The sequence below is a fragment of the Ursus arctos genome, unplaced genomic scaffold, assembly GCF_023065955.2.
Source record: "Ursus arctos isolate Adak ecotype North America unplaced genomic scaffold, UrsArc2.0 scaffold_19, whole genome shotgun sequence".
Taxonomy (NCBI): domain Eukaryota; kingdom Metazoa; phylum Chordata; class Mammalia; order Carnivora; family Ursidae; genus Ursus; species Ursus arctos.
In genome coordinates, this window is record NW_026622863.1 from 22038775 (window position 1) to 22066002 (window position 27228).

General features: G+C 39.6%; 2 protein-coding genes across 2 annotated transcripts in view; both read right to left on the reverse strand.

Moving 5' to 3' along the window:
• Window positions 1-2481, reverse strand: part of TERB1 (telomere repeat binding bouquet formation protein 1) — a 50628-nt gene extending 48147 nt beyond the window's left edge. Inside the window, exon 1 of the mRNA XM_026494926.4 lies at window positions 2432-2481. The gene's annotated coding sequence lies outside the window, so the exon portion shown is untranslated. The remainder of the gene's footprint in view (window positions 1-2431) is intronic.
• On the reverse strand, window positions 1-26894 carry NAE1 (NEDD8 activating enzyme E1 subunit 1). Its single transcript, XM_026494927.4, has 20 exons — window positions 26755-26894; window positions 23984-24087; window positions 23835-23895; window positions 22417-22447; window positions 21389-21460; window positions 20955-21034; window positions 19818-19927; window positions 15215-15324; window positions 14248-14310; window positions 13786-13849; window positions 13211-13302; window positions 10675-10734; window positions 10453-10586; window positions 8418-8493; window positions 8069-8108; window positions 6063-6149; window positions 5487-5579; window positions 2567-2681; window positions 2432-2481; window positions 1-239 (listed from the first exon to the last, which is right to left on the reverse strand). The coding sequence occupies exons 1-20, from the start codon at window positions 26805-26807 to the stop codon at window positions 130-132; spliced, it is 1605 nt and encodes a 534-aa protein (XP_026350712.1). The 5' UTR covers window positions 26808-26894; the 3' UTR covers window positions 1-129.
• Between the last annotated feature and the right edge of the window lie 334 nt (window positions 26895-27228).

Below are 27228 nucleotides of genomic sequence, written 5' to 3' on the forward strand. Positions count from 1 at the left end.
TACAAATGAGAAAAATGTTTATTAAGGAAACAATTTAACAGTTCTCCCTTAACAGAATTTTACAGACTAGAGCATAGCCTGAAGGTAATTATGGTTTAAATCATTAACACACTACATAGGGTGCTTATTCTACAACTGGAAAGTCGCTGAAGTTTGTGACATGCCACTATAAATGTAAGTATTATTAAAAATGACAAATTGTTTGGTGATTATTTTGATAACCTCCTGAGCAGCAGCTCCTGCAAGGAAAAAGAAGCAAATCTTTGAAAAAGGTAAACTTCAAGTTATATAAAAATAGTCAATTATGTAAAGAAAACCTTTCCTTTCCAAAAGCAAAAGTGTTTAAAAATAAGCCAAAACAGGCATAGCTTACTGAATCACATCAAAATCAAGGACTGAAATTTTTTATAACTATGTTATTAAAGCAACTAAAAATTTTGTCCTTTACATTCACACTTTGGGATATTATGCCACAATTTAAAAGAATGAAGTATTCTGGGGGTTTTGAATGGTTGATGATATTTTAAAGAAAGTCAGAAAAGTAGTATGGTTGGGGCGCCTGGGTGGCACAGCGGTTAAGCGTCTGCCTTCACGCTCAGGGCATGATCCCGGCGTTATGGGATCGAGCCCCACATCAGGCTCCTCCGCTATGAGCCTGCTTCTTCCTCTCCCACTCCCCCTGCAATGTTCCTCTCTCTCGCTGGCTGTCTCTATCTCTGTCAAATAAATAAATAAAATCTTTAAAAAAAAAAAAAAGAAGAGTAGTATGGTTGATTGTACTTTTTTAAAAAAATACATACAGACAGAAAAGATTCTCAAAGACAACCCTTCTGTTACATTTAAATTTTCCCTGTGCCTACTTTACTTTAATAAAACAGGAATAAAGGTATATTTGTTCTAAATACATTTGTAATTTGGAAATAATCTATATTAAATACCACCAGGCTGCTAAACTACTCAGTACGGTCTTCTACAGTAACAAGTTTTGAGTAACTAAACAAAGCAAACAATAGAAAAAACAAAAAAACTACAGAGAAAAAAATTCTTGGGGCGCCTGGGTGGCACAGCGGTTAACCATCTGCCTTCGGCTCAGGGCATGATCCCGGTGTTATGGGATCGAGCCCCGCATTAGGCTCCTCCGCTATGAGCCTGCTTCTTCCTCTCCCACTCCCCCTGCTTGTGTTCCCTCTCTCGCTGGCTGTCTCTATCTCTGTCAAATAAATAAATAAAATCTTTAAAAAAAAATTCTTCATCTACTTTAATATAAAGCTTCATCTTTCACAAACACTGATCCAATAAAATATGAGACTCTGTTATGTACCAGCTACTCTCCTAGGCACTAGGGATAAAGAACAAAAGACAAATCCTTGACCGCATGGATCTTACTTTTAAGTAGTAAGGGAGAGATAATTTATAAATAAGTAAAATGTATAGTAAGTCAAATGACTCTAAGTGCTAAGGAGAAAAAGCAAGGAAGGGAGATACATCTGAGTACAAGAGGAGTGGCTCAGTTTTAAATCGGGGAGTCAGGAATGGCCTCACACAGGGAAGATAACAGTTAAAGACCCGAAAGACGTGGAATATAACAGTGTTGTGCAGAATACAGAACATGTTACGGACTGAATGTCCTCAGAATTCATGTTAAATCCTTAATACCTAATGTGATACTATTTGGAAATGAAGATGGTATGGGGGTCTTTGGGAGGTAAATAGGGTCATGGGGTAGGGCCCTCATGATGGGTTTAGTGCCCACGTAAGTCACCCGCGAGCTTGTGTCCCATCTGTCCTCCCCTCCCTGAACAAAGACAAGGTTAAATAAGGGCACACACCAAGATGGTAGCCACCTACAAGCCACAGACAGGCCTCACCAGAAACCAACTGCCCTGGCCTAGACCTTGGACTTCCAGCCTCCAGGGAGTTTTTATGAAAGAGATGCTCATTTCCTTTGGGCCTTGAAGAACAGGTAGATTTTAAACATGCAAGAAATAGGGAGATTTAAGGCAAATGGGCCCTGAGGGTTAAGGATCCAAGGAGCAGGAAATCAAAGGGCACACCTCCAGGAAAAGAAAATAACTTGAAAAAAATCAAGGCCAGAAAGGCTGAGTGCAACCAGAATATGGTGTGTTTTTAACGTCAAATAAAGGACTCTGGACATGTTTTCTGAAGATCATTGTAGTATGCATGTGTGTATTGCCAGGGCAGAGGGTTAGTTAAGTGAGAGACATGATCAGAGCTATGCTTTAGAAAGATCAATGACTCTTCACTTTAAGATGGACAGCAGTGGGAGATGGAAAGCAGAGACCAGTGAAATAATCTAAACAACACAACATCCTGCTTCACTGACTCCCTGAGTTTAAATAGCTCAGAAAACAAAACTTCCTAATTGTACTGTGTAACCACAGATGCCAGTCTTCTCATCTATGGAACTCACCCCCTAAGAACGCAGCAATGGTGTGTGGCTCAGCAGCTCCGTATCGGCAACTACAGAAAAAGATGGAGACATGAACTTAGATTAGCCTTATGACAAGACAGGTATTATCTCTCCTATGCCCTAAAAAATACTCACAATTCATGGACATAATCATCTTTCACCATTACAGATAATCCATATTCCTGAAGGAAGCCAGTAAGACAAGACTTCAGCTTTCCTATATCTTCTTCAACTTGGTAGTTAGATACCCCTAAAAATACATATGTAAATTAATTTTCATTAAAATGAATAATGAAATGCGAAACCAATGGCAATCTACTTTTTAAATCCAGTTTTAGGTGTTCTAGTCAAAACAGTAAGGTATGAAACTGAAGTAAGAACAAAAATAAGGGTAAGTATGAGACCAATATTTCCAACAATCACAGAAACCACCTGAAAACTATTAAAAATTCTATTTGGTTAATCTGCTTTGTTTACTGTTCTATACCCAATATCTAGAAGAGTATCTGGCATATAGTTGGTGTTCAATAATTATTTGACATAAGAACTGACTAAGAAAGTGATGTCCCATTTATACCCTGTATAAAAATTATGGTGCTTGGGGTGCCTGGGTAGCTCAGTCATTAAGCGTGCCAACTCTTAATTTTGGCTCAGGTCATGATCTCAAGGTCTTGAGATCAAGCCCCACATCAGGCTCTGCGATGGGCATGGAGACTGCTTAAGATTTTCTTTCCCTCTCCCTCTGCCCCTCCTGCCCTGAAAAATATTATGATGCTTAAAAAAAATTATGGTGTTTATTATCCATTTCCAGATGATTAAATGACACCGAAGACATAAAGCATTAATATAAGAGGTAACATTTATTGAGCATTAATAAATGCTGAACAGTGTTCTTAGCACCAAATATATTTACTGATTTAATCCTCACAACAACCCTATGAAGTAGGTACTATTATTATCCCCTTTTACAGGTGAGAAAATGAGAGGCACAGACAGATTAAGTTATTTGCCTGAGTTACTTAGCTCCTAAATAGCAAAACTGGGATATGGGCCCAGGCAGTTCTTAATGATTATACTATAATGTCTCCAAAGGCAAGCTATTCTTATTACTACTGGAAGGAAAAATACAATGCTGTAATATTCAAGAATTACTAAAACAAGACATATTTTTTTGCCCTTCTAGTTTAAACCAGCACTATTCTTCCTCATAATAATAATACCAACCCTTTATTGAATATTTACAAAGTGCCCTGTAGTGTGTTAAGTGATTTTCATACATCACCTAAATAACCCCTACGATCCAAGAGCACATACTATTATCGCCATTCCATAAATGACAGAACTGAGACTTGGAAAGAGTGACTCACCCGAGGTCAAGAGATAGTAACTGACAGCTTGGATTTGAACCTAGGTTCAACTCCAAAGCCTATGCTCTATGTGGTAGCTACTCTCCCAAGATGGCTCCCCAATGAACACTGCTTTGTGCCCTCACGTAGTCCCCTCCCACTCTTAATCTAAGCTGGCCCTGTGAAGCCAATAGAACGTGACAGAAGTGATGCTTTGTGACTTCTGAGGCTAACTCATAAAAAACCTTGTACGTTCCACCTGTCTTTTGGAATGTTAACTTTGGGAAAGCCAGCCACCATGTAAGAAGTCTGCCCTAGGAATACAATACTAAAAGGAAGCCCCAGTTAGCCATGGAGATAGATGCCTGACCAGCCCCCAAGCAGCTCCAGATGTTCCCTCTAAAGTGCCAATCACATGAGTGAAAATGTCTTCTTGGATGCCCAGCTCAGTCAAGCCTTCAGAATGACCCCAGCCCCAGGCGTCATGCAACTCCAACAGTACCCCCTCTCCCCAGTGAGAACTGCCTAACCGAGCCCGGCCAATCCACAAAATTACAAAATAATAATTTACTGTTTTAAACTACTAAGTTTTGGGGGCACCTAGGTGGCTCAGTTGTTAAGCGTCTGCCTTCGGCTCAGGGTGTGATCCCAGAGTCCTGGGATCGAGCCCCACATCAGGATCTTCTGCTGGGAGCCTGCTTCTTCCTCTCCCATCCCCCCTGCCTGTGTTCCCTCTCTCGCTGGCTCTCTCTCTCTCTCTGTCAAATAAATAAATAAAATCTTTTAAAAAATAAATAAAAAATAAACTACTAAGTTTTGGGATGGTTTGTTATGTAATAAACCAAAAATACAAGCTATCAAACAATACACATAAAGTAATACATATTTGGTGTTTATTCCTTTTCTTTCTTCTGGTAAGCTTGCTCATCAAGACTATAACTCAGTGGGCATACTACATCAGTTGGGGCAACAGGTTCTATGACACTCCAAGAATGTGTTGCTATGCAATAATACTGTAAAATTAAAATGATCACCTTAATAAAAATATTCTGGGCAACTGAAGATCTTTGAGAGTATACCAATTCTCCAATTAACTACATTTACAGACAACAAAAAACAGATTCTGAGCAAAGAAATCCTTACATCTTCAGAGTTCTGAATTCAAGTCACTGGCATACTTCTTACGGCTTTCCCATTCCACTAAATTAAACTCGGTGTGAGTCTTAGAAGTAAATTATAGAACCTGACAGAAAAAAGTTTTATTCTAGGGGCACCCAGGTGGCTCAGTCGGTTAAATGTCCAACTCTTGATTTCAGCTCAGGTCATGATCTTAGGGTTGTGAGATAGAGCCCTGAGTAGGGCTCTGCGATGGAGTAGGGCTCTGCGATGGAAGTAGAGATTTTTCTGTCTCCCTTTCCCTCTGCCCCTCTCCCTCAACTCTCAAAAAAAGAAAAAGTATTATTCTATATGCATTCACCCAACATTCCCCTGTAATAGTTTAGAATCAACATTATTTACAAATACTAACACTTAAAAAATGAATGGTATCTCCTCACTAAGCTGAAGTAGGTGTAAACTGTTCATAATGTGAAATTCAAGTATCACTACTGTAAACACCCCAAGAACACCCAAGAAACTTTAAGATTTAATTCAATTTAAGTATTTATTCAAGACTTTATTGTATATGATAAAGAGACTGCTATTCTTACCTGGATATCGACCATGTTGTTTATGAAATCTATCAACAGCCCGTAACATTAAATATAATACTATCTCATTATCTGGATTGTCCATGCTGGAAACTGAAAGGAAAAAACAATTCAGTATAATTCGGATAATTCATTACATAAAAACAATGTAGAAATGAATTTACTATGTACTCAAGTATCAAGGCAATTCTATCACAAAATTTAAATATTTTGTGACAATAAAATAGAAAATGATAAATAATTGTAAAATAAAGGGAGAGGGAGATATGTTAAGATGAAACCCAATGTTCTTAAGGACTATTAGCTATAGTCACTAACGTAACATTCTGACTTTAGCTCTTCTTCATATAACACAACTTAGTAACATAAATGTGATTTCATGTATATATTAAGTTTTTATTTTACAGTTGTGACTGTTTGGAAGTATGACTACTTCTTGGTTTATAGAATAAAATTTACAGTACAATATTTATCCTGCAAATTATCATTATATACTCACTACTATTAAACACGAATATTTGTTTATATCTCTAAAATTAAAATTAATAACTAGCATCAAAAGGTTATTATACTTACTTATTTCCTCCTTGTTAATTGTATCCAAGCCATATTCTTCAGCTAAGGATCGACATCTTACTACTCGAAGAAATGCAGAATTGGTGCCTGAATACAGGAAAGGCATTATGGAAGTAAACGGTTAAGACATGTGAATATTCCAAATCACAAGTCACTCTAAGGACAGGAAGTTTTGTATATACTCTTTACACACATGGAAATGTGAGGAAATGCCTCTTTGGCTCTAATGGTTCAGTAGAGAAGGCTCTAGAACACAAATCATCTGAAATTCATTATCCTTGGCAGTAAAACCAGCTCAGCACTGAGTAAGTAGGTGATGACACCTCTCTGAGCTTCCTTTCATTTGTAAAATGGGGATATGACCTTGAAAGTTGTTCTGTGGATCAAACGCACAAGTGTATAGAGTGCATACCTAGCACAAGGCCTGAGAGGACTCAGTGAATAGTCCGGTTTTATCATTATTATGGATAAGTAGTTCTAAAGGAGAGCATTACATATATTGTGCTCTTTATATATGTAAAACTTTCTTTAAAAAAAAACCCTTTGTATTATGGAAATTTTCAGACATACCCCAAAGCAGAGAAAACAGAATTAACCCTCAAGTACCCAACATTCAGCTTCTAATCTGGTATCATATAAGCTAATAGAAAAAATACAAATGCAGAAACAAGGTGCAAGACTGGTAGTGAAACAAAACATTAAAACTAAGCCTCAATAAGCACTCTGCAAGAGTCATTAAAGGGAGAACATGGATAAACATATTTTAAGGCTGGGAACTTACAAAGTGTAGACTTTTGCAGAAACTAAGGGCACTAGTTATAGGGAAAAATTCTCAGCATGTAAAACAAATTTTATTATTCTTTTTTTTTTTTTTTAAAGATTTCATTTATTTATTCGACAGAGATAGAGACAGCCAATGAGAGAGGGAACACAAGCAGGGGGAGTGGGAGAGGAAGAAGCAGGCTCATAGCAGAGGAGCCTGATGTGGGGCTCGATCCCATAACGCCGGGATCACGCCCTGAGCCGAAGGCAGACGCTTAACCGCTATGCCACCCAGGCGCCCCCAAATTTTATTATTCTTTTTTTTTTTTTTAAAGATTTTATTTATTTATTTGACAGAGACAGAGACAGCCAGCGAGAGAGGGAACACAAGCAGGGGGAGTGGGAGAGGAAGAAGCAGGCTCACAGCAGAGGAGCCTGATGTGGGGCTCGATCCCACAACGCCGGGATCACGCCCTGAGCCGAAGGCAGACGCTTAACCGCTGTGCCACCCAGGCGCCCCCAAATTTTATTATTCTTATACGAATTCTTATTTTTTTCTTTTCTTTTTTTTTAAATTTTATTTATTTTAGAGAGAGAGCACAGAGGGAGAGGAATAAAGCACAGAGGGAGAGGGAGAAGCAGACTTCCTGCTGAGCAGGGAGCCCGACAGATGGACGCAGGGCCCCATCCTAGGACCCTGGGATCACGACCTGGGCCAAAGGGAGACGCTTAACCAACTGAGCCACTCGGGTGCCCATCTTAAACTAATTCTTAAACAAAAGAAAATGCTTTGGGCCTCCTGAGGCGTTATCAAGATCCCAGGAGCTGACCCACTCTGAGACTGGATGGCAAAATTCTTAATTCCATCAGTCATTTAACACAGATCAAAGTGAGTATTTAAACCAATACTGTCAATATACATGTGACTCAAGACTTCACATCCAAAGTCTTCAGATAAAACTTTCCCAAATTATTTTAAAGTAATAAGCTGAAAATAATTCTGTATTAATGACAATCTTCAATTGACCTTCATGTCTTTTCAGCACTGCCACAGATAGGCTCTATCTCTGACCCAGTCTTAAAACACCCTCTCCTTTTATTATGGGGAAAAAAACACCAACTCTTACTCAGTAATTCTTATCTATACCATTGAGACCATGGAAAATTTTAAATTTCAACAATTTAAAATTCCTAGAAACGTTTTTAATCAAGCAAAATAAGGAAATTAATTCAAGGGCACTTACAGAGTAATTTTAATTCTTTCTCTGAAATGGACTCTGGTGCCTGTAAAGAGAGAAATGCAGGTTTTGCTCCAGTTTAAAAGAGGAATGAACACACGGTACAGCACAAAGCCAATCACTGGGCGATGGAGAGGCTTTCCCCAAGTGCTGGAAGAGCTCTGTAAAAACACCCTGTTTCCTTAGTGAAGGCCATTCTCATTAGGCAGGTAAGTGAGAGATCCCTCTAAAGAAGCCTAGAACCAGTGCAATACCCTCTATCTTTAAACCTTTCTGGCTCCTGGAGTTATCCAATCAAGCCAAATGGAGCCATGCTGTCCAGGAAAGGCACAGTGCGCTCAGCTCAGCAGCTTACCTGGCCGATAGACTGCAACAATTTGGCAACATGATTACCCACAGCAGCAGCATCTTTCTTTGCTTTTTCACGGTAACTGGAAAAGAATAACAAACAGCTGTTTTTTTTTTTGTTTTTTTTTTAAGATTTTATTTATTTATTCTACAGAGATAGAGACAGCCAGCGAGAGAGGGAACACAAGCAGGCGGAGTGGGAGAGGAAGAAGCAGGCTCATAGCGGAAGAGCCTGATGTGGGGCTCGATCCCATAACGCCGGGATCACGCCCTGAGCCGAAGGCAGACGCTTAACCGCTGTGCCACCCAGGCGCCCCAACAAACAGCTGTTTTAACAATTTTTAAAGTTAGCGAAATTTAAATATCACCATGAAGCAAATTTCTTTCCTTTTCATGAAAAAATACTGGTGTGGTAACATATAAAATGTGAAATTGTCATGGAAATGCCACCAGCACCAGCTGAAACTGGCTGGGAATCTCCCCAGTGTTGGTGATTGGACTCCTGGAATCTACTAATGCCTGAGCTCCCTCTATAATTAACAGCAGCTTATAAACTACCCTCCTAGAGGGATCCACGATCCATGGTTCTGGGAGGACCTGATTACATATGTTACTGAAGAACGTGATTTATCTCCTTGAAGTTAAATCCAAGGAAAGTTAAATACTTCAAAACTGTCTATCTACAGGGGTGCCTGGGTGGCTCAGTCGATTAAACGCCCCCCTCAGCTCAGGTCATGATCCCAGGGTCCTCGGATGGAGCCCCATGTCAGGCTCCCTGCTCAGCGGGGAGCCTGCTTCGCCCTCTCCCTCTGCCTACTGCTCTGCTACTTGTGCTGTCAAATAAATAAAATTTTAAAAAGAAAAAAAACTGTCTATCTACAAATTTATGTAAAACCTTTAAGTCTATTTATACTTTCATTCTCTGAAGATGGTCAGTGTTAAGCTGACTACCTCCAATGTGAGGTCATATTTCTGTCTAGCCTCAACTGACTTTGCCCAAGTTTTAAATACCTGAAATTTTAGGCTAGGACAACAGAAATGTGTTAGACAGTCGCAGAGGTGAAGAGTGCAATGTCTAGAGAACAGAAATCTTCTGTGTGACATCATCTGGTCCTTAAGGAACCCAAACCAGCGGCCCTGGATTCATCAGCAACATGCCTAGACTACATAAGGGTAATATCCATTGAGACCCATACTTATGACAGTCAATCTGGGTCAGGCTAGTGACACCTAGAGAGCTGGTGTCCATCTACAGTCAAAAACTCTTTCAATTATGAAACACTATGATTAAAAAAATTCATCAAACTAAAGAAGTTGAAGTTTTAAGTTACAGATGAAAGTTCCTATAGGGCCATAGTTAAGAGTATCTGCCTCTTCTTGGTTTTGGCTCAGGTCATGATCTCAGGGTCATGGGACTGAGCCCTGCGTTAAGCCCTACCTCGGCCTCTGCACTCAGTCGGGAGTCTGTTTCAGGTTCTCTCTCTCCTCCCTAACCCTCTGCCCCTACTCTCGGCGCTCACACTCTCTCTCTCTCCCTAAAAATAATAAATCTTTAAAAAAAACAGTACAGAGCTGGGTTTCATGGGTTCAAATCCTGATTCTGCCATTACCCTGCTATCTGACTCTGAATAAATTACCTTTTCTATTTTTCAGTTTTCTCACCTATAAAACTGAGACAATAATAGTATCTCTCTCATGGGGTTGTTATAAACATTAAATTAGTTAATACATAGAGCAGTTCATGGCACAGAGTTAAATGCTCAAATATTAGGTTTTTATCACAAAATATGAAAGAAAAAAATCTGCCCCCTAGTCAGCATATGGGAACTCTCTGTACTTTCTGCTTAGTTTTGCTATAAACCTAAAACTATTCTGAAAAATAAAGTCTATTTTTAAAAATCTACCCTCTAAGTTTTTTTAGCTTATTTTTAAAGAAACTGTAACAGACTTGCATTTGATGTCTGATAGAGTGGTAAAATCTGTTCATCTGTACCATAAACAGATTAATTTTTCAGTAATATAGCTTGAAAACAGTGACTTACACATTTTGCAGTTTTATGTATTTGCTTGAATCTGCGATCATATCAGGAATTGTGCCTCGAACAGGTAAATTTCCCTGACCCTCTTTGGCCACAAATTCTTTTAAGGCACGAGCTAAAATCCAAAATGACGGAGTCTAAAAGAATAAGAAAAAAAATTAGTATTAAATGGCATCTGAATTTGACCCAAAGGTTAAGATGGCACTATTCACTTTTGGTTGTTACCTGTTTGGTGATATTTATGCAGTGATCATCATTAAATATATCTTCAATACTGCTTGGAATCTAACAAAGGAACACAAAACATATACTAAGAATGTGCCCATTTGTATTTCCACTCTTTCCCCAAACAAGTTCTTTGAACTCCTACATTGTAATCAAATACAAATTTCTGATGTGTCTAGACTTTTCTTTGTAAAGATTTTATATATTTATTTGAGAGAAAGAGAGAGAGAGAGAGAAAGCACGCAAGCACAAACAAGTAGAAAGGAGGGGTAGATAGAGAGGGAGAAGCAGACTCCTTGTTTGACTCCTCTCACTAGGCTGGACTCTGGGATCGTGACCTGAGCCGATGGTAGATGCTTAATCGAATGACCCACACAGGCACCCCTGTGCTTAGACTTTTATTGAGAATCGGTACCAGACAGAGATTTGATGAGGAAAGAGAGAACAAAAGAAAGTCCCCTCCTGCTCACTGGTGTCAGCATTAAAGACTGACTTGTTTTCTTTCATTACACATGGATTAAAAAAGTAGCCAATATAAATCTTTTGATATATATGAAGATATAACAAAGATTTCAGACATTACTAGCAAGCTAGATTTGTAGTCCTTCATGTGTTTCCTGCTTATCAAAAATTTGGAACCCTTACACCCTAAATTAGTAACTACTGGAGGAGACAACAACTCTAACAAAAACTAGACAGTTAAATTAAGTACTTTTAATGCTGGCAAAATCATCATACATTAATAACAACTATAGAAATTGTTGGCTTTGATTCTACAGCTGTGTGGAAAAAAGACATTTCTTACTGGTAACCTTCCAACTAGTCTCTCTGTTTCTACTCCCAGTCCCCTACAGTCTATTCTCCTTACAAGAACGAGATGGATTTTTTAGAAACATAAATCAGGTCACTCCACTCCCTGCTCAGAACACTTCAGTGGCCCCCTCTTGATCCTAGAATTCCTCACCCTCATCTTGCTATCCCCTCTGTTATGCTCGAATTTTGTTCATAGCACCTAGTGCATTTATCTGTTTGTTTAGTTCACTATACAGAACCTAACTATGAGAACCTTGGGTTTTTTTAATTGGGGTAAATTTTACATTCAGTGAGATGAATCTTATATGTACAGTTTGTTGCATTTTGATTACTATGCATGTCCTTTTAACCATCACCTCAATTAAGACATAGAAAATTATCATCACCCCAGAAAACTGATTGATAAAGCACACACTTTTAATTACTCAGCAGTACTACCTCATTGTCTCCAAAAAATCTGTAATGACAGCTTAAGTGTTTTCCTAATGTGAAAGGCAGCATTTTTTGCCATTTTAAATTATAAGAAAATTCTTTTTTTTTTTTTAAGATTTTATTTATTTGACAGAGAAAGAGAGCACAAGCAGGGGGAACGGCAGGCAGAGGGAGAGGGAGAATCAGGCTCCCTGCTGAGCAAGGAGCCCAACACGGGGCTTGAATCTAGGACCCTGGGATCATGACCTGAGCCGAAGGCACACATTTTTTTTTTTTTTTTTTAGATTTTTATTTATTTATTTGACAGAGAGACAGCCAGCGAGAGAGGGAACACAAGCAGGGGGAGTGAGAGAGGAAGAGGCAGGCTCCCAGCAGAGGAGCCCGATGCGGGGCTCGATCCCAGGATGCCGGGATGACGCCCTGAGCTGAAGGCAGACGCTTAACAACTGAGCCACCCAGGCACCCCACTGAGCCACCCAGGTGCCCCCAAAGGCACACATTTAATCGACTGAGCCACCCAGGCACCCCTATAAGAAAATTCTTAACTTAAAATACCAGTTGTGTTATTTTGAATTTCCCAAAAACCTCACTGGCAAGACTTCAACAACAAAACAAAGAGCATCTAAAAGGAGTTATCCTCTAAACAATGTTTTACAATGTCATTAAGAACATCTTCCATTATACCCAAACAACTATTGTCAAAAGCAAACTCAGGGTATGATTTAACTTTCAGGCAACACTATTTTGGACCAGCAAAATATCACTCTCATTATGTAATTCCTATACCCAAACTGTTACTATTCACAAATCATGTACTTCGATAATATACATAAATCACTGTATCGCTATTATATGCTGAAGCACTGATACCCCATTTTAACAAGGATGATACAGAATCTTATTAAAACAAGATTCAATCCATACCATAGATATTAATTTCTAACAACTTCACAATTTAGGAAATACTAACTTAAATCTAAAATCAGGGCACCTGGTGGCTCAGTCAGTTAAGCACCTGACTTGTGATTTCGGCTTAGGTCGTGATCTCAAGGTCGTGGGTTGGAGTCCGGAATCAGGCTCTGCACAGCTGGGAGTCTGCTTGGGATTCTCTCCCTTTCCCACTCCCTCTGCACCCACCCCCACAACTCGTGTGCATATGCACACATGTTCTCTCTCTCTCAAATAAATCAATCTTTTTTTAAAAAAAGAAAAAATCTAAAATCAACTATTTCACATGAGGACTTCAGAAAACATCTTTCTTGTATTAATTCCTCAGCAACACTTTTAATACCTGAGTTGTATTTAGTGCTGTGTTCACATTTTTAATAGCTTCTTCAAAATTCTCTTCATCTTCCAGAGCCCCGTTTTCATTCTTTAGAATTCCTGGTAAAATAGGAATCGGTTAGCAAAACATAGCCCTTTTCGTCTCACCCCTTTGCTCTCCCTAATATTATGGAAATAACCTTGTCAGATCTTAAAGGGAGGACTGGATATTGAAACTTAAGAAGAAACAGGCTTATTATTAATCATTTTTTAATTAATATTAGTAACTACCCTTTGTTGAGCTTTTACTCTGTATCAGATACTATTAAATGTACGTCACATTTTAATGTATGAATGAATCCTAACAACAACCCATGAGGTAGGTGTCAGCAGCCCCCAGTTCCTCATTTACTGATGAAGAAACTATCCTTAGTCATTTTAAAAAACTATACGATGAGTGGCTCCTAAACCTCCCCTGAGAAAAAATAAAATACAAGCTCTTGATGGCATCGTCTGATAAAGCTGCTGACGGAAATCCAATAAACAGCTTCAAGCAATTTGCTTTTCAAACTTTATACAACATCCAATTATATCCCATATTACCTTGTCTAATCAAATCTCTGAAGTCTTCTTTTTCTTTATACGTTTTAGGTATTCGTCCATTTGTCTAAATTGGTTAAAAATTTTTAAATTCTAGTTATAAAAAATCAAAACACGGAAATTGAGAGTCCAAAGCTTCCCCCATTCTCCCATCCACGTGAGATTTCATCAGCAAATACCTCAGTGAAATCAGAGGCTGACTTGAAAGAAAACAAAAACTGTGGGCCATTTCTCTACATTCATTACCCACTACCAGTTTCAGAATGACATTCATTGATATTTCATTTTGTTAATAAAAATATCAGTATCAAAAGAGGAACTGCCAAATTTAAACAGAAAAGCACCCACCTCCCCTATAACCACATCAAGAAAAGAATTAATCTCCCACTTTACTCCAATGAAATCCTTTATAAAAAATTGAAAATATAGTCACACATGGAATTTGTGTTTTTAAAAAGGACATACTTCACTATACCACTGTGCTAAATATTTGGCTACGATCACAATCCATGGAGTGTGGCTATGGTCCTAAAAACGAAAGAAAATCAAAGAAAATGTCAATATTAGTTAACATTAATTAGTTCACATTTATTCTTCATCACATCATCTCATTTTTAACAAATCCAACAGTAATTATAATCATCTCCCAGTATATGTAGTATAGTGAATGGAGGGAAAGGAACTGGGTTAATGAAATTGCTTTATAAACTTTTTTTAGAAGCAGTATCCAATTTAATCCTAATATGGCAGGCTTGTACTATGACTGTCCCCATTTTACCACCAAGAAAAGAACTTCAGAGACTGCCACCCAAAGAGAAAGCTCAAATCTCTTGATTTTAGATACCAATCCTAGACTGAGAAAACTCTGTTTTCTGGTTAAATCCCTGTATTTTAATTAATACATGGGCAGGAAAAAAACACATACTCCTTAAATTATATAGTCTATTATAAGCATCATTATTTCTATAATGAAATATGGAGTGCCCTTGGTAACTCTTCAAACACTAAAAATAACTTTCAAGAGGAATTAATTTCAACACCCATCCCAAATTCACACCATTTTAAAAGGTATATCTAATTGTTTACAAAAAGGTCATTAAGAGGGCTGCTGGAACATGTTAATGTCCAATTTCTTGACCTGGGTGTTGATTACACAGTATGTTCAGTTAATGAACTTCTCTTCAATAAAAAAGCTTTTTGAATTTTGGTAGAAAATAAATTTATTTCAAACAAATTAAGTACAATGTTGTTACTATGTAATCTGGGTGACAAGAATATGGATGTGTATAGTATTTTCTCACTGTGGTGTAATTCAAAAACCTTAGGTTAAAAAAAATCTTTTAATCTATCTAATCTAATCTATTTAATTTAATCTAATCTAATCTAATCTAATCTAATCTAATCTAAATGGAAGGTGATATATACTACCAACCTTTTTTTCCATATGATCCAAATCATAAGACTGAAAATGTTCTCTCAGTTCAGGAAATGGTTTATCCAGTCGTAGATCCTCTAATGCATTATCTGGATGAGATTCTATTACTGTGAAACAATCCCAAAAGATACACTTCTTTAGTGATATTTTTGGAATATGCTACATTATAGGGACGTAAAAAATCTCTAATTTCTGAGAGAGCGGGACATCCGGCTTCCGAGTAAGCAGCTTCGTTTTGCGCGTGACAAAAGAGCGGTTTAAAAATGGGTGATGTGGGGGCGCCTGGGTGGCGCAGTCCTTAAGCATCTGCCTTCGGCTCAGGGCGTGATCCCGGTGTTATGGGATCGAGCCCCACATCAGGCTCCTCCGCTATGAGCCTGCTTCTTCCTCTCCCACTCCCCCTGCTTGTGTTCCTTCTCTCGCTGGCTGTCTCTATCTCTGTCAAATAAATAAATAAAATATTTAAAAAAAAAAATGGGTGATGTGGAGAAGGGCAAGAAGATTTTTGTTAGAAGTGTGCCCAGCGGGGTGCCTGGGTGGCTCTGTCGTTAAGCATCTGCCTTCGGTTCAGGGCCTGATCCCAGAGTCCTGGGATCGAGCCCCACATCGGGCTCCCTGCTCTGCTGGGAGCCTGCTTCTTCCTCTCCCACTCCCCCTGCTTGTGTTCCCTCTCTCGCTAGCTGTCTCTCTCACTGTCAAATAAACAAATAAAATCTTAAAAAAAAAAAAAAAAAAAAAAAAGGAAGTGTGCCCAGTGCCATACTGTGGAAAAGGGAGACAAGCACAAGACTGGGCCAAATCTCCATGGTTTATTTGGGTGAAAGACAGGTCAGGCCCCTAGATTTTCTTACACGGGTGCCAACAAGAACAAAGGCATCACCTGGGTACTTGGTGAATCTCAAGATAGAGTACTTGGAGAATCTCAAGAAGTATATCCATAGAACAAAAATGATCTTCGCTGGCATTAAGAAGGCAGGGGAAGAACAGACTTGATAGCTTATCTCAAAAAGCTACTAAGGAATAATAGTTGGCCACTGCCTTATTCATTACAAAACAAAAATGTCTCATGACTTTTTTTTATGTGTACCATATTTAAATTGATCTCATACACCAGAATTCAGATCATGAATGGCTGACAGAATATTTCTTTTGGACAGTCCTGATTTAAATAAGACTTGCTTGTGGTTAAATGAATAGGATCAGCTTTTTGAACTTTGATAGTAATTCTGGTTCAGCAAGTGCTATCACTCTTTTTCCCCTTCTAAAAATATGATTGGAATTGATTACTAATGTGCAGCTTCTCACAGAATTGGTAAATGCCATCTCTAAACTTATAGGAGATTGGTTTTATATTTAGATTTATATAACAGATTATATTAATATATGTAAATACTGAGGAAATCCCTTCACTGTCTCAGAACAGCAAGACTTAGCTGTGCTTCAAGTTGTGTTCCCTAGCCTGTTAAAGGCAAGGGCTGAGGACAAGCTGGCAGTGTCCATTTTATCTTTTTGGTCTTAACTATGCCAATTTTTTTTTTAAAGATTTTATTTATTTATTTGACAGACAGAGACAGCCAGCAAGAGAGGGAACATAAGCAGGGGGAGTGGGAGAGGAAGAAGCAGGCTCATAGCGGAGGAGCCTGATGTGGGGCTCGATCCCAGAACGCTGGGATCACGCCCTGAGCCGAAGGCAGACGCTTAACAACTGTGCCACCCAGGCACCCAACGACTGTGCCACCCAGGCATCCCTTAACTATGCCAATTTAATGAACATTCCCTGCATCTAAGATGTTGCCTTTTGTTCAATGAAGGACATTTTAGTGTGGTTCATATATAATATTAAATAATGAATATTTAACATTTCCCACATTTTATAGATGATTCGTAAGGTCAGATGCTTTTAAAATTCAGTGTGACGAGACAGAGCAGCAGACTTGGCTTGTGGCTTTTTTTTTTTTTTTTTTAAAGATTTTATTTATTTATTTGACAGAGGTAGAGACAGCCAGCGAGAGAGAGAACACAAGCAGGGGGAGTGGGAGAGGAAGAAGCAGGCTCATAGCGGAGCCTGATGCGGGACTCGATCCCGGAACACCAGGACCACGCCCTGAGCCGAAGGCAGACGCTTAACCGCTGTGCCACCCAGGCGCCCCTTGGCTTGTGGCTTCTTTACTAAGTCAGACTAGGTTATATAATTCAGGACTGTTTTCTAAACAGCTATTCAAAGACACAACTGTGGAATTACCATATACGTACGATTGGTAATGGTGCTTTTGCCAACTCGTTAGAAGGGTTAACATTGAGGAGATATATCATCAGCACAAGTTTGTAAATTATGTGATAAGGCTTAAGATAATTAAAAACAAAAATCACAGATCATGAAAAAAAATCTATCATTTCTAAATAGGCATAAGACCTACAGGTTTTTTTCTGTTCCCTTTTTTTTTTAACAAGGAACTGATTTTATTTTTAAAATTTTTTTAAGTAAGCTCCACACCCTATGTAGGGCTCGAACTCACAACCTCAAGATCAGGAGTCACATGCTCCACCAACTGAGCCCACCAGGCACCCCTTTTCTGTTCATTATTGAGATAAATTTACATACACATATATCACATTTTACTAAATTCACGAATCATGAGTGGACTACAGTTTTAATAAAAGTAAACTCAAAATTCCTTTAAAGCTGAATTTTCTTGCTATTATAATTTTAAAAGACCAAAATTGATAAAGTATTTGTTTAGATAATACTTAACAATCTACCTTCCCCCTCCTGTGGTCTTCAGTAGACATCATCACCATCTACCTAGACCTCTTCCCTAGAAATCTGATGTTATCTCTGATGTCTTTCTTTGTTTTAAGATTTTATTTTTAAGTCATCTCTGCACCCAAAGTGGGGCTCGAACTTACAACCCCAAGATCAAGAGTTGCATGCTCTTCCGACTGAGCCAGCTGGGTGCCCCTCTCCTCGATTTCTTTCTTCCTTGGCCTCACATCAGTGATTCCACATGTCCTAATATCACAGTTTTCCATATTGGGGGGGGGGGGGGTGGGGGGACGTGAGTGCTTAGAGCTAGGCCTAGTTCTGTCACTTGCTAGCTGTGTGACTTTAGGCATATAACTTAATCTCACTGTGCCTCAGCATCCTCATCTGCAAAAAGTAGATAATAGTATCTACCTTATAAGGATTTTGGAAAGATTATATGGAATAATCCACATTAAGGCAGGCACACAGCCAGCAACATTAACCCCCATTATTTACCCCCTCTTCTCTATCCTTGTAATATCTGCCTTAGGTCAGGGGCTTAGTCTCTGTCTCTCACTTAGCTACGCCACTGGACATTTCCTAACAGCAACTCCTGCCTCCAATCTTTGCCCCTTCAAATCCATTCATTCTCCACCCTACTTCAGGGTACGCATTGGAAATAAAATCTTCACCCTGTTGCTCTCCCACTTACAACTCTTAAAGGGCCTACCACCACCTGCCAAGAGTTTATCCCCACAAGCCACCCTCTAACTGCCCAAGCAGATACCACTCCCCAGTGATACTACCAACACCAATGGCTATCACTACATTAGCAGAGTACCTGGCTCAGAGCCATATAGGACTACTGAATGAAAATTGAATGATGATTTAAGATTAAAAATTTGTAAGTAGGGGCATGCCTGGGTAGCACAGCCAGTTAAGCGTCCAACTCTTCGTTTTGGCTCAGGTCGTGATCTCGGGGTCATGAGACTGACTTTCACATTGTGTTTCCACTCAGTGTGGAGTCTGCTTGAGATTCTCTCTCTCCCTCTGCCCCTCCTGCTTGTGCTCTGTCTCTCAAATAAATAAATAAAATCTTTTTTTTTTTTAATTTGTAAGTAAAGGTCTAATATCATCCTTGAGCTAATACAAGCTTGCCTATGCGTGACTTCAGTCTCCTATAATAGTTTCCTCGGAGCAGTAGTTAGGTAAATGCCTTGCTTATTGTGTAGAACTGTACCTGAACTGGGGAAGCCTAATGCCTCTATGAGAATAGAATGAAAGATTGGTAGAGAAAAGGTGGTATCACATCTATGTGTCACTGTGACCCACATACCTTGGCTCTCACCCGTAGCAGCCCTACACGCCCTATGTGGGTTAGGAGGCAAAAAAAGCTAGGAACTTGCTTTACTGCTGGGTCTCCTGATAAGATGAACAAGCTATACCTGTCGTATCTCCTGCTTCATATCCTTCTATAATGCTAAGTCAAGTAAATATTAATGACTGTTGATTCTGATTGCCACTCTGAACCTGTAACCAGAGTTGTGCTGTTAAAATTTACTTTGTAATTTAAAATTGACTGTCTATGGGACGCCTCAGTGGCTCCTTCGGTTAAGCATCTGCCTTTGGCTCAGGTCATGATCCCAGGGTCCTGTGATTGAGCCCCACAGCGGGGAGCCTGCTTCTCCCTCCTCCTCTGCTGTTCCCCCTGCTTGTGCTCTCTCTCTGTCTCTCTCTGTCGAATAAATAAATTTAAAAAAATAAAAAGTAAAATAAAACTGACCTTCTAAATTGTCAGGTTTCTAAAACTGTAGCTAAAGCAACCAATGGCAAGCCCCATATGTACAACTGACTTACCTGGATGTTCTTTTATAATGATCCTCATGTAACCAACTAGTCCATATGTCCTACAGATCAAAAGAGGTATTTGTGAATTCCAGAGGACATCCGCTAAACGTAGTAATGTACTGTAAAGGAAAGCACAATAAATTAAGAACATAAGCAAATGGATATAGGCCAAACATGAAAACACCCTAAAATAAAGGAACTTTCTTATTAAGTAATAAATGCAAAGAAATATCTATTACATTTACACAAGCAGGTCATGCATACACTAAAAAACAAGCAATTCCACAAGGTTGCAATCTCACAGAAAGTGTATCTTTTGGACTAGAGGGATATGAAAGCCTCCTCTTTTGTATTAGGGAGAATGTTATTGAAAGACACTCCTTAAACATTTCCATAACAAAGAGGAAAATATTTATAAAACCCTTATCTACACCCCCAAGCACATTCTATAATTCTAACTAGTTTTTTTCACTAAAAAATAACCAATGTTTAATTTAACTTCTCTAAATATAATAAAAGTTTCACATCTCAGTATTTTTCTCTTCCCCATCTTTTTGATGTTGGAGACTTAAAAGCATTTCCCATTAAAGGTTTCTGTGGAGTTTAAGAACTTTAAGAACTACAGGGGCGCTGGGTGGCTAAGTTGGTGAAGCATCTGACTCTTGCTTTCGGCTCAGGTCATGATCTCAGGGTCATGAGATGGAGACCCACACCAGACTCTGTGCTCAGCGGGGACTCTTCTTGAGATTCTCTCTCCCTCTCCCTCTGTCCCCCCTTACCCGCTCTCTCTCTCAAATAAATAAGTCTTAAAAAAAAAAAAAAAGAGGGGTGCCTGGGTGGCTCAGTCAGTTAAGCGGCAGTCTATGGCTCAGGCCATGATCTTGGGAGTCCTGGGATTGAGCCCTGCATGAGGCTCCCTGCTCAGCAGGGAGTCTGCTTCTCCCTCCGCCCCTTCCCCGACTCATGCACACACACACACACACTCTCTCTCTCTCTCAAATTAACAAATAAAATCTTTAAAATAAATTAATTTAAAAAATTTTCTAAATAAAGAATTTTAAGAACTATAGTCTTTGCAGAGAAAACAAAACTATGCAAATCTAATAAGAGACTTTAAAATAAAAATGAATTAAGATAAAAATTTACCTTTCAGGAAGCTGAGTAGCAACCACAATGGTAAACCTACAGAAAAATGAAGGATCATTGTCTAGAAGGTTTTCTGGACTCTAAATAGGACACAGGAAAAAAATTCAACAATTTTACAATCAAATTAAACATGGCAGACACAGTCAAGCTATTTTAGAACAAATGAGGCAACATGCTAGACTCCAATGTTAAAGTAATTCAACTCTCAACTAAACATAAATATACAAAGATTCAAAATTCTAAATGCTGGGGTGCCTGGCTGGCTGAGTCAGTATAACAGGCAACTCCTGATCTCGGGGTCACAAGTTTGACCCCCGCGTTGGGTGTAGAGATTACTAAAATAAATAAACTCAAAATTCTAAATTCTTAGGGCTTTGAATTATTTTTAAAAATTACATTTCCACACAGAAATAATAATGTGTATACATATATACCTCTTCCACAAAACTCCCAGATACATCGTTATTTAATTCTTGTAAGAATTCCATGGCAGCTTGAGCTCGGTTCTTTTTTAAAAAAAAGCATTTGACTTGAATTAGAAAAAATTTGGTTAAAATGTAACCCCTCAATTTACAGATCAAGCAAACATATTATAGAACTACCCAAATTTCATGCATAGATATGACAATTCTGCTTTTCATAGTATTCAAGCTGACGCTCGACTATAGTCTTACTTTAAATATTATTTAAATGACTACATTATTTGTACACAACTTTTCTGAGTAGGCAAATGACCAGAAAACCTTGTGTAGCAGGCAGAGATATTCTGGACCAAGTTTAGACTCATTATAACCTCCCACAATTATAATCCTGTATGAGAGGGGTCAAAGAAATAGTCATTTCCATTCAGAACATTGTATTAAGTTGACTATTATGGCTTTGTAAGAATTTAAAAACGGAACATACAAAAATAAAAGATATGCTGGCTAACTCTTAAAAATCTTGTTAACCATGGGGCGCCTGGGTGGCACAGCGGTTAAGCGTCTGCCTTCGGCTCAGGGCGTGATCCCGGTGTTAGGGGATCGAGCCCCACATCAGGCTCCTCTGCACACATCAGGCTCCTCTGCTATGAGCCTGCTTCTTCCTCTCCCACTCCCCCTGCTTGTGTTCCCTCTCTCGCTGACTGTCTCTATCTCTGTGAAATAAATAAATAAAATCTTTAAAAAAAAAAAAAAATCTTGTTAACCAGAATATTCCATCCTCTAAACATTTACACCTTATGTCAATCTCAAGGTTTAGCTTTAATACAGAATACAGCATAAAAACACAGACAGTACTTTTAAGTTCTTAAACTACTAAGCATATAAAGATTTGCAAGATCAAAAAAAAAAAAGCTAATTTAACTTTTTTCTCAGAGAAATAATAAGCTCTTTCAAAGCCAAAGCTTTTCAAGCAATCAAAACATAGTGGCATCATTAGATGCTCAAACACCACTATATTCTATAATAAACTGATGGTTTACCTTGCCGATGCTGCTTCTTTGAAGGAAAAAACTAGAACAGAATTTAAAAAAATTAAGGGCTTCTTTGACTATAAAGGGAAGGTTATTTGTAACACCAGGTATATTTCATTCATAGTATAACACTACATTTTGATTCTAGATTTTAACAGTCTTCCTGGAGGAAGATAACAGCATGAAACTTGTAATCAAAGACCAGGCTAATAAAACAATGTTCCCAAAGTGTGTGCCACAGAATACAAATTTCATAGGATGCTCTGAGAGAATAAAAGTTCCCTGGCTTTACAAAGTTTGGGAAACACCACATGTTATAATTCCCTCTTGGAAATTCATCATAAATATAACACATGATATTAAGGTCTTATATTGGAGAAATGTTTAACTTCATTTGGCCCGTTTCCCAAACTCATTTGACCATGGAATCCATTTGCCCATTTAGCTGCTATTAACATTCCCTAGAGCCAGTGTTCCACAGACCACACTTGGAAAGTGCTATATTGAACTGCTTGCTTTTGCAGGTTAACTAAAAGAGACTTATTCAGGTTTCTTCCCACACATACCCTTGTCATGTCTCAAGGCCCCGATCTGAGGTTGGGTACCATTGTGTAGCACAAAATCAGTGGCTCCATAAGAAAAAGAAACCTTATTCTTATCACACACTGCTCCAACCAACCAAGTAAGTAAAGATAATAAGACTTTTTCTTCATAGATACCAATAAAAGGGTGCTGTTGTAGATACGATACCACCCAAAGAAAAGATATCAAAGCTCAATACGAACTAAATTCTGACTTTTCTCATACGTACTTGTTGTTGTCATATACTAACAAATATAATGAGAGATTCCAGCCTCCCAAGTCCTGAAAAGAGCCTGAAATCCAAATGTGGCAATGCTTTGGAGGTCTGTATTAAGATCATCTTTAAAAAATAATATATAGGCCATCTTTAAAACAGCATTTTTATAGAGACAGTGGAGTATACAGAGAGATATACCTGGACTGAGCTCAGAAGAAACACAAATATAAGGTAATTTTTATTATTCTTATAATCCAAAAATATAATTTTTTTTTCAAAACTACAGTTATTTTAAATTATGTACTAACCCCTAGGGATCAATGCAAGGACTTAGGAATTGTCTAGATCTCACAAATCAAGGAATAAGGACTACTCCTTTGCTCTAATAACAATGAAGACAGTAATGATGGGTACCTTTTATTAATGGTCTATCTGCTAGACACTGTGCTAGCACTTTACCTATATTAACTTACTTCATCCTCACCATAATCCTAAACACAGGGATTATTTCCACCTGAGAGTCAAGTCACCTTGACTGAAGAGATATAGTTGGGATTTAGGCCTTACTCTCCTATGGCGGTGCACTGCCTTCCCTAACATGCATGTGTTTGAAAAGAATAGAACATACTTATTTCCAGCATCTTCTCCGCTGACCTGATTTCCATCAATGATTGTAAATGAGCCAATACCTGAAAGACAAAACAGAGTCAGTCAAGAACACATAATTTCTAGTTCAAAACTGTATGGAGTAAATTTACTACCACAAAACTACATTACCTGGTAGTACCAAGTTTTTAAGAATTTCAGTTCCTGTCGCTGTTGCATTTATTAGGCAAACATGAGCAGATTCTAAAGCCTCTTGCCCATGATCACCCCACAACCTACAAAACAAGACACAAATTCAACATTTCTAAAACTTTCACACAGATGCAACTTTCTTGTTTGGACGGTGATCTTTGATCTTCAAAGTGTTCTTGCACAGAATGGCTGATGTGATAACCATAGTAAACATGTGAGACAGGAAAAGCAGCAGGTGTTATGGGGATATAGCTGAGTAACCTAAGACTCAGGCTGATGCCTTGCATGATTAGAAGGGGTCAAATCAGTACTAAAAACCTGGGTCTTTCAGCTCCTTGTCCATTACTCTTTTCAAGCCAGATAACTTACAGAACAGATATATTAGATATATTCATTAACATTAAAGAACTGCCTTAAACTTAAAACCTATTCGGTCCTCTATTTCATTTCTCCTTAAATTACATAGAGCCAGTATATTTAAGATCTTAACATAGACTTTATCACTGTGACACCTCCAAGAGAAAAGCTTTACTAAGAAAACTGAATTACTGTCATCTGCAAAGCCTCACAATGACTTCTACAGGAGTGCTTTAAAATATAACACCCAACGCTCATTTTAATAGCATGATTAATAAATGCATACGTTATCAAACACAAAGATATAATAAGGATTAGAAATATATGCTTTAACCTGATTTGCACTGGCATATCATTAATGGGGCAAGGTGCATGATCACACATGTATCACGGCATCTGGCCCAGCCTGGTTACCTTCACCCGGAAAGCCTATTATCTTTCCTTGTCAGTATGGCAAGTATGAAAATCATTAGAAAAATGCCGCAGTCTGGAGGACTGACAGGCTTTAATGTGCTTTCCTAGTCACCTGATCTAAAGCAGATTCCCTGTTATTGTGTAGCCAGTATGTCCTCCAAGAGCATATCACAACTCTACCTACTTCATTTGGTTCTTTATTTGAGGAACATCCATCTCTCCATTCCACTCTAAACTCCATGAGGGCCCAGATAACTCCCTACATGCATCACTAGAGCCCCAAATGCCTGGCACACTGCCTTGCCCAGAGTAAGTGATCACTGAGCAATTGTCAAATGAAAGGAGGAATAGCCTAGAAGAACCAGACAGACTGGAAACATCTGTTTTTTCTATAAAAGTAGGGCACGCAGCAGACACTGACAGATTTGGCTGATGGATGCTTGGGTACTCAGATAGTGAGACTAAGAGAATACTGGTGCATCTTTAGGTAACGCGTTTCAAGAAAGAGGCCAGACAAGAAATCAATCTTCTTTGCTCCCATGCTGGCCTAACTATGGAGAGCATGGACTGGTTGACTGCTGCCGGGCTGTACAACTTTGCTTCTAGCTGCCTCCCTCCGACACTCCAAAACCGATAACCAATTCTCACTATGAAAAGTAAAATTTAGTCCTTAACTGGATTGAACTCAGGAAAAATTCTTTTTTGTCACAGTTACTTAGTAACCTAAAATGTCTTCTCAGCTCCATCTTGTATGGTTATATCAAAACACAAGCAATGCTACGAATTTACAAAAGAACACAAGTTGGTTACAAGGGCTCTGTCACCTTGCTTCCTTTCCCGGAAGCTTGGGAGCAGAGTGATGTGACTGAGAACAGGCTCTGAAAAAGCCAGAAGGGCCTATGTTTACATCCTGGCTCAAATATACGGGAGATATACAAGTTACCTAAGTTTCGCCAAGACTCTGTTTCCCCATCTATAAAGCCAAGAGATGTCTGCCTTTAATGCTGCTCCCAGAATTAAGAGCCTAAAGCCCCAATACAGAACCAGGCTGTAGGTGCATATGGGAGTTCCAGAGGACATATAGGGACATACCTCTCCCGGCTTGGAGGGAGGAGGCCTCCAAAAAGGATGCGGGCCAAGCATTTGTGTTACTTTCACTGCCTTAACACATAGAAGATGCTCAATAAATACGGAATGGGGAGTGTACGGAGAAAAGGCAAGGGAGAGGAATTAGCCAAGGACCTGCCTGATGACTTAGACCTGCAGTGTCCACTAAGGTAGCCATTAACCACATCTGGCTACTGAAGACTAAAAATGAGGCTAGCTAGTCAGAACTGGGATGTGCCTGTTAAGTGTCAGATGCCAGATTTCGAAGACGGTATGAAAAAAGAGGTAAAATATCCCTAATAAATTTTTATGTTAAGTGTTAAAATGGTAATATTTTGGATATACTGGGTTAAAGAAACTGTATTAAAATTAATTTCACCTGTTTCCTTTTCTTTTTAATGTGGCTACTAGAAAACGTGTAATTACATGTGCGGCTCACACAAGACTGGCATTATATTCCAATTGGACAGCGCTGGCTCCGGACAATCCCTAATACTCGGCGCTGCTCTGGGAGGCCGGGATGAGGTACACGCGATTCCCCAATTCCGCTAAACGAGGAGTGAACGCGCAGCGAGGCGGGGCCAGCTGCCACCCCGGTGACCCGGCCGACGCTGGGACCGCGAACCTCGAACTGCACACCGCGTGGCGGGCGGGCGCACCCCTCGGAGAAGGGGAGTTCCGACCCTCAAGGAGCACCCTAGGGTCCCATGCCGGGGAGCCCCGAGAACCGGCTCCCCAAACCCAAGACTGCCCGGCCCAGCCCAGCGGGAGGCCTGGAAGAGGCCCGACCGCGTCGCCCGCTCGCTTAGGCCCGGCCGGGACGCAAAGGAGCACCCCGGCCGGCCAGCCCGACTCGGTGAGCCCTGGCTCACCTCAGCTGCCGGTCGTACTTCTGCTCCTTGAGCAGCTTCCCCGGTTGCGCCATGGCCGCACCCGCCGCGCGAACAGCCTAGACCCTGCCGAGTACCGCCACCACCTCCACGAGCACGCAGGCGCACTGAGCGCCCCTTCACCGTCTCTGCCTCCCGCGCGCCGCCCGCAGGGGGCGCCACCACCTCACTGCGCACGCGTCGCCAGTCCGCCTGGGAGTACGCGACCACAGCCCACAGCCAGAACCCGGACCGAGGCGGTTCTTTTCCTACTGCATCCCTACTGGTCTGCCAGTCTGTGACTTTGTACGTGCGGTAATCGTGGGGCACTGAGGCTCTGGAATCCGGCAGATTTGGTTTTAAACCACTTACTATTTATGAAATCTGCCCTTAACCTCTCAAATCCTCTGTTTGTTCATCTGTGCAGTGGGGATAAATGGGTCTCCATCACCCGCTCCTATTAGCCTGAAGTGAGAT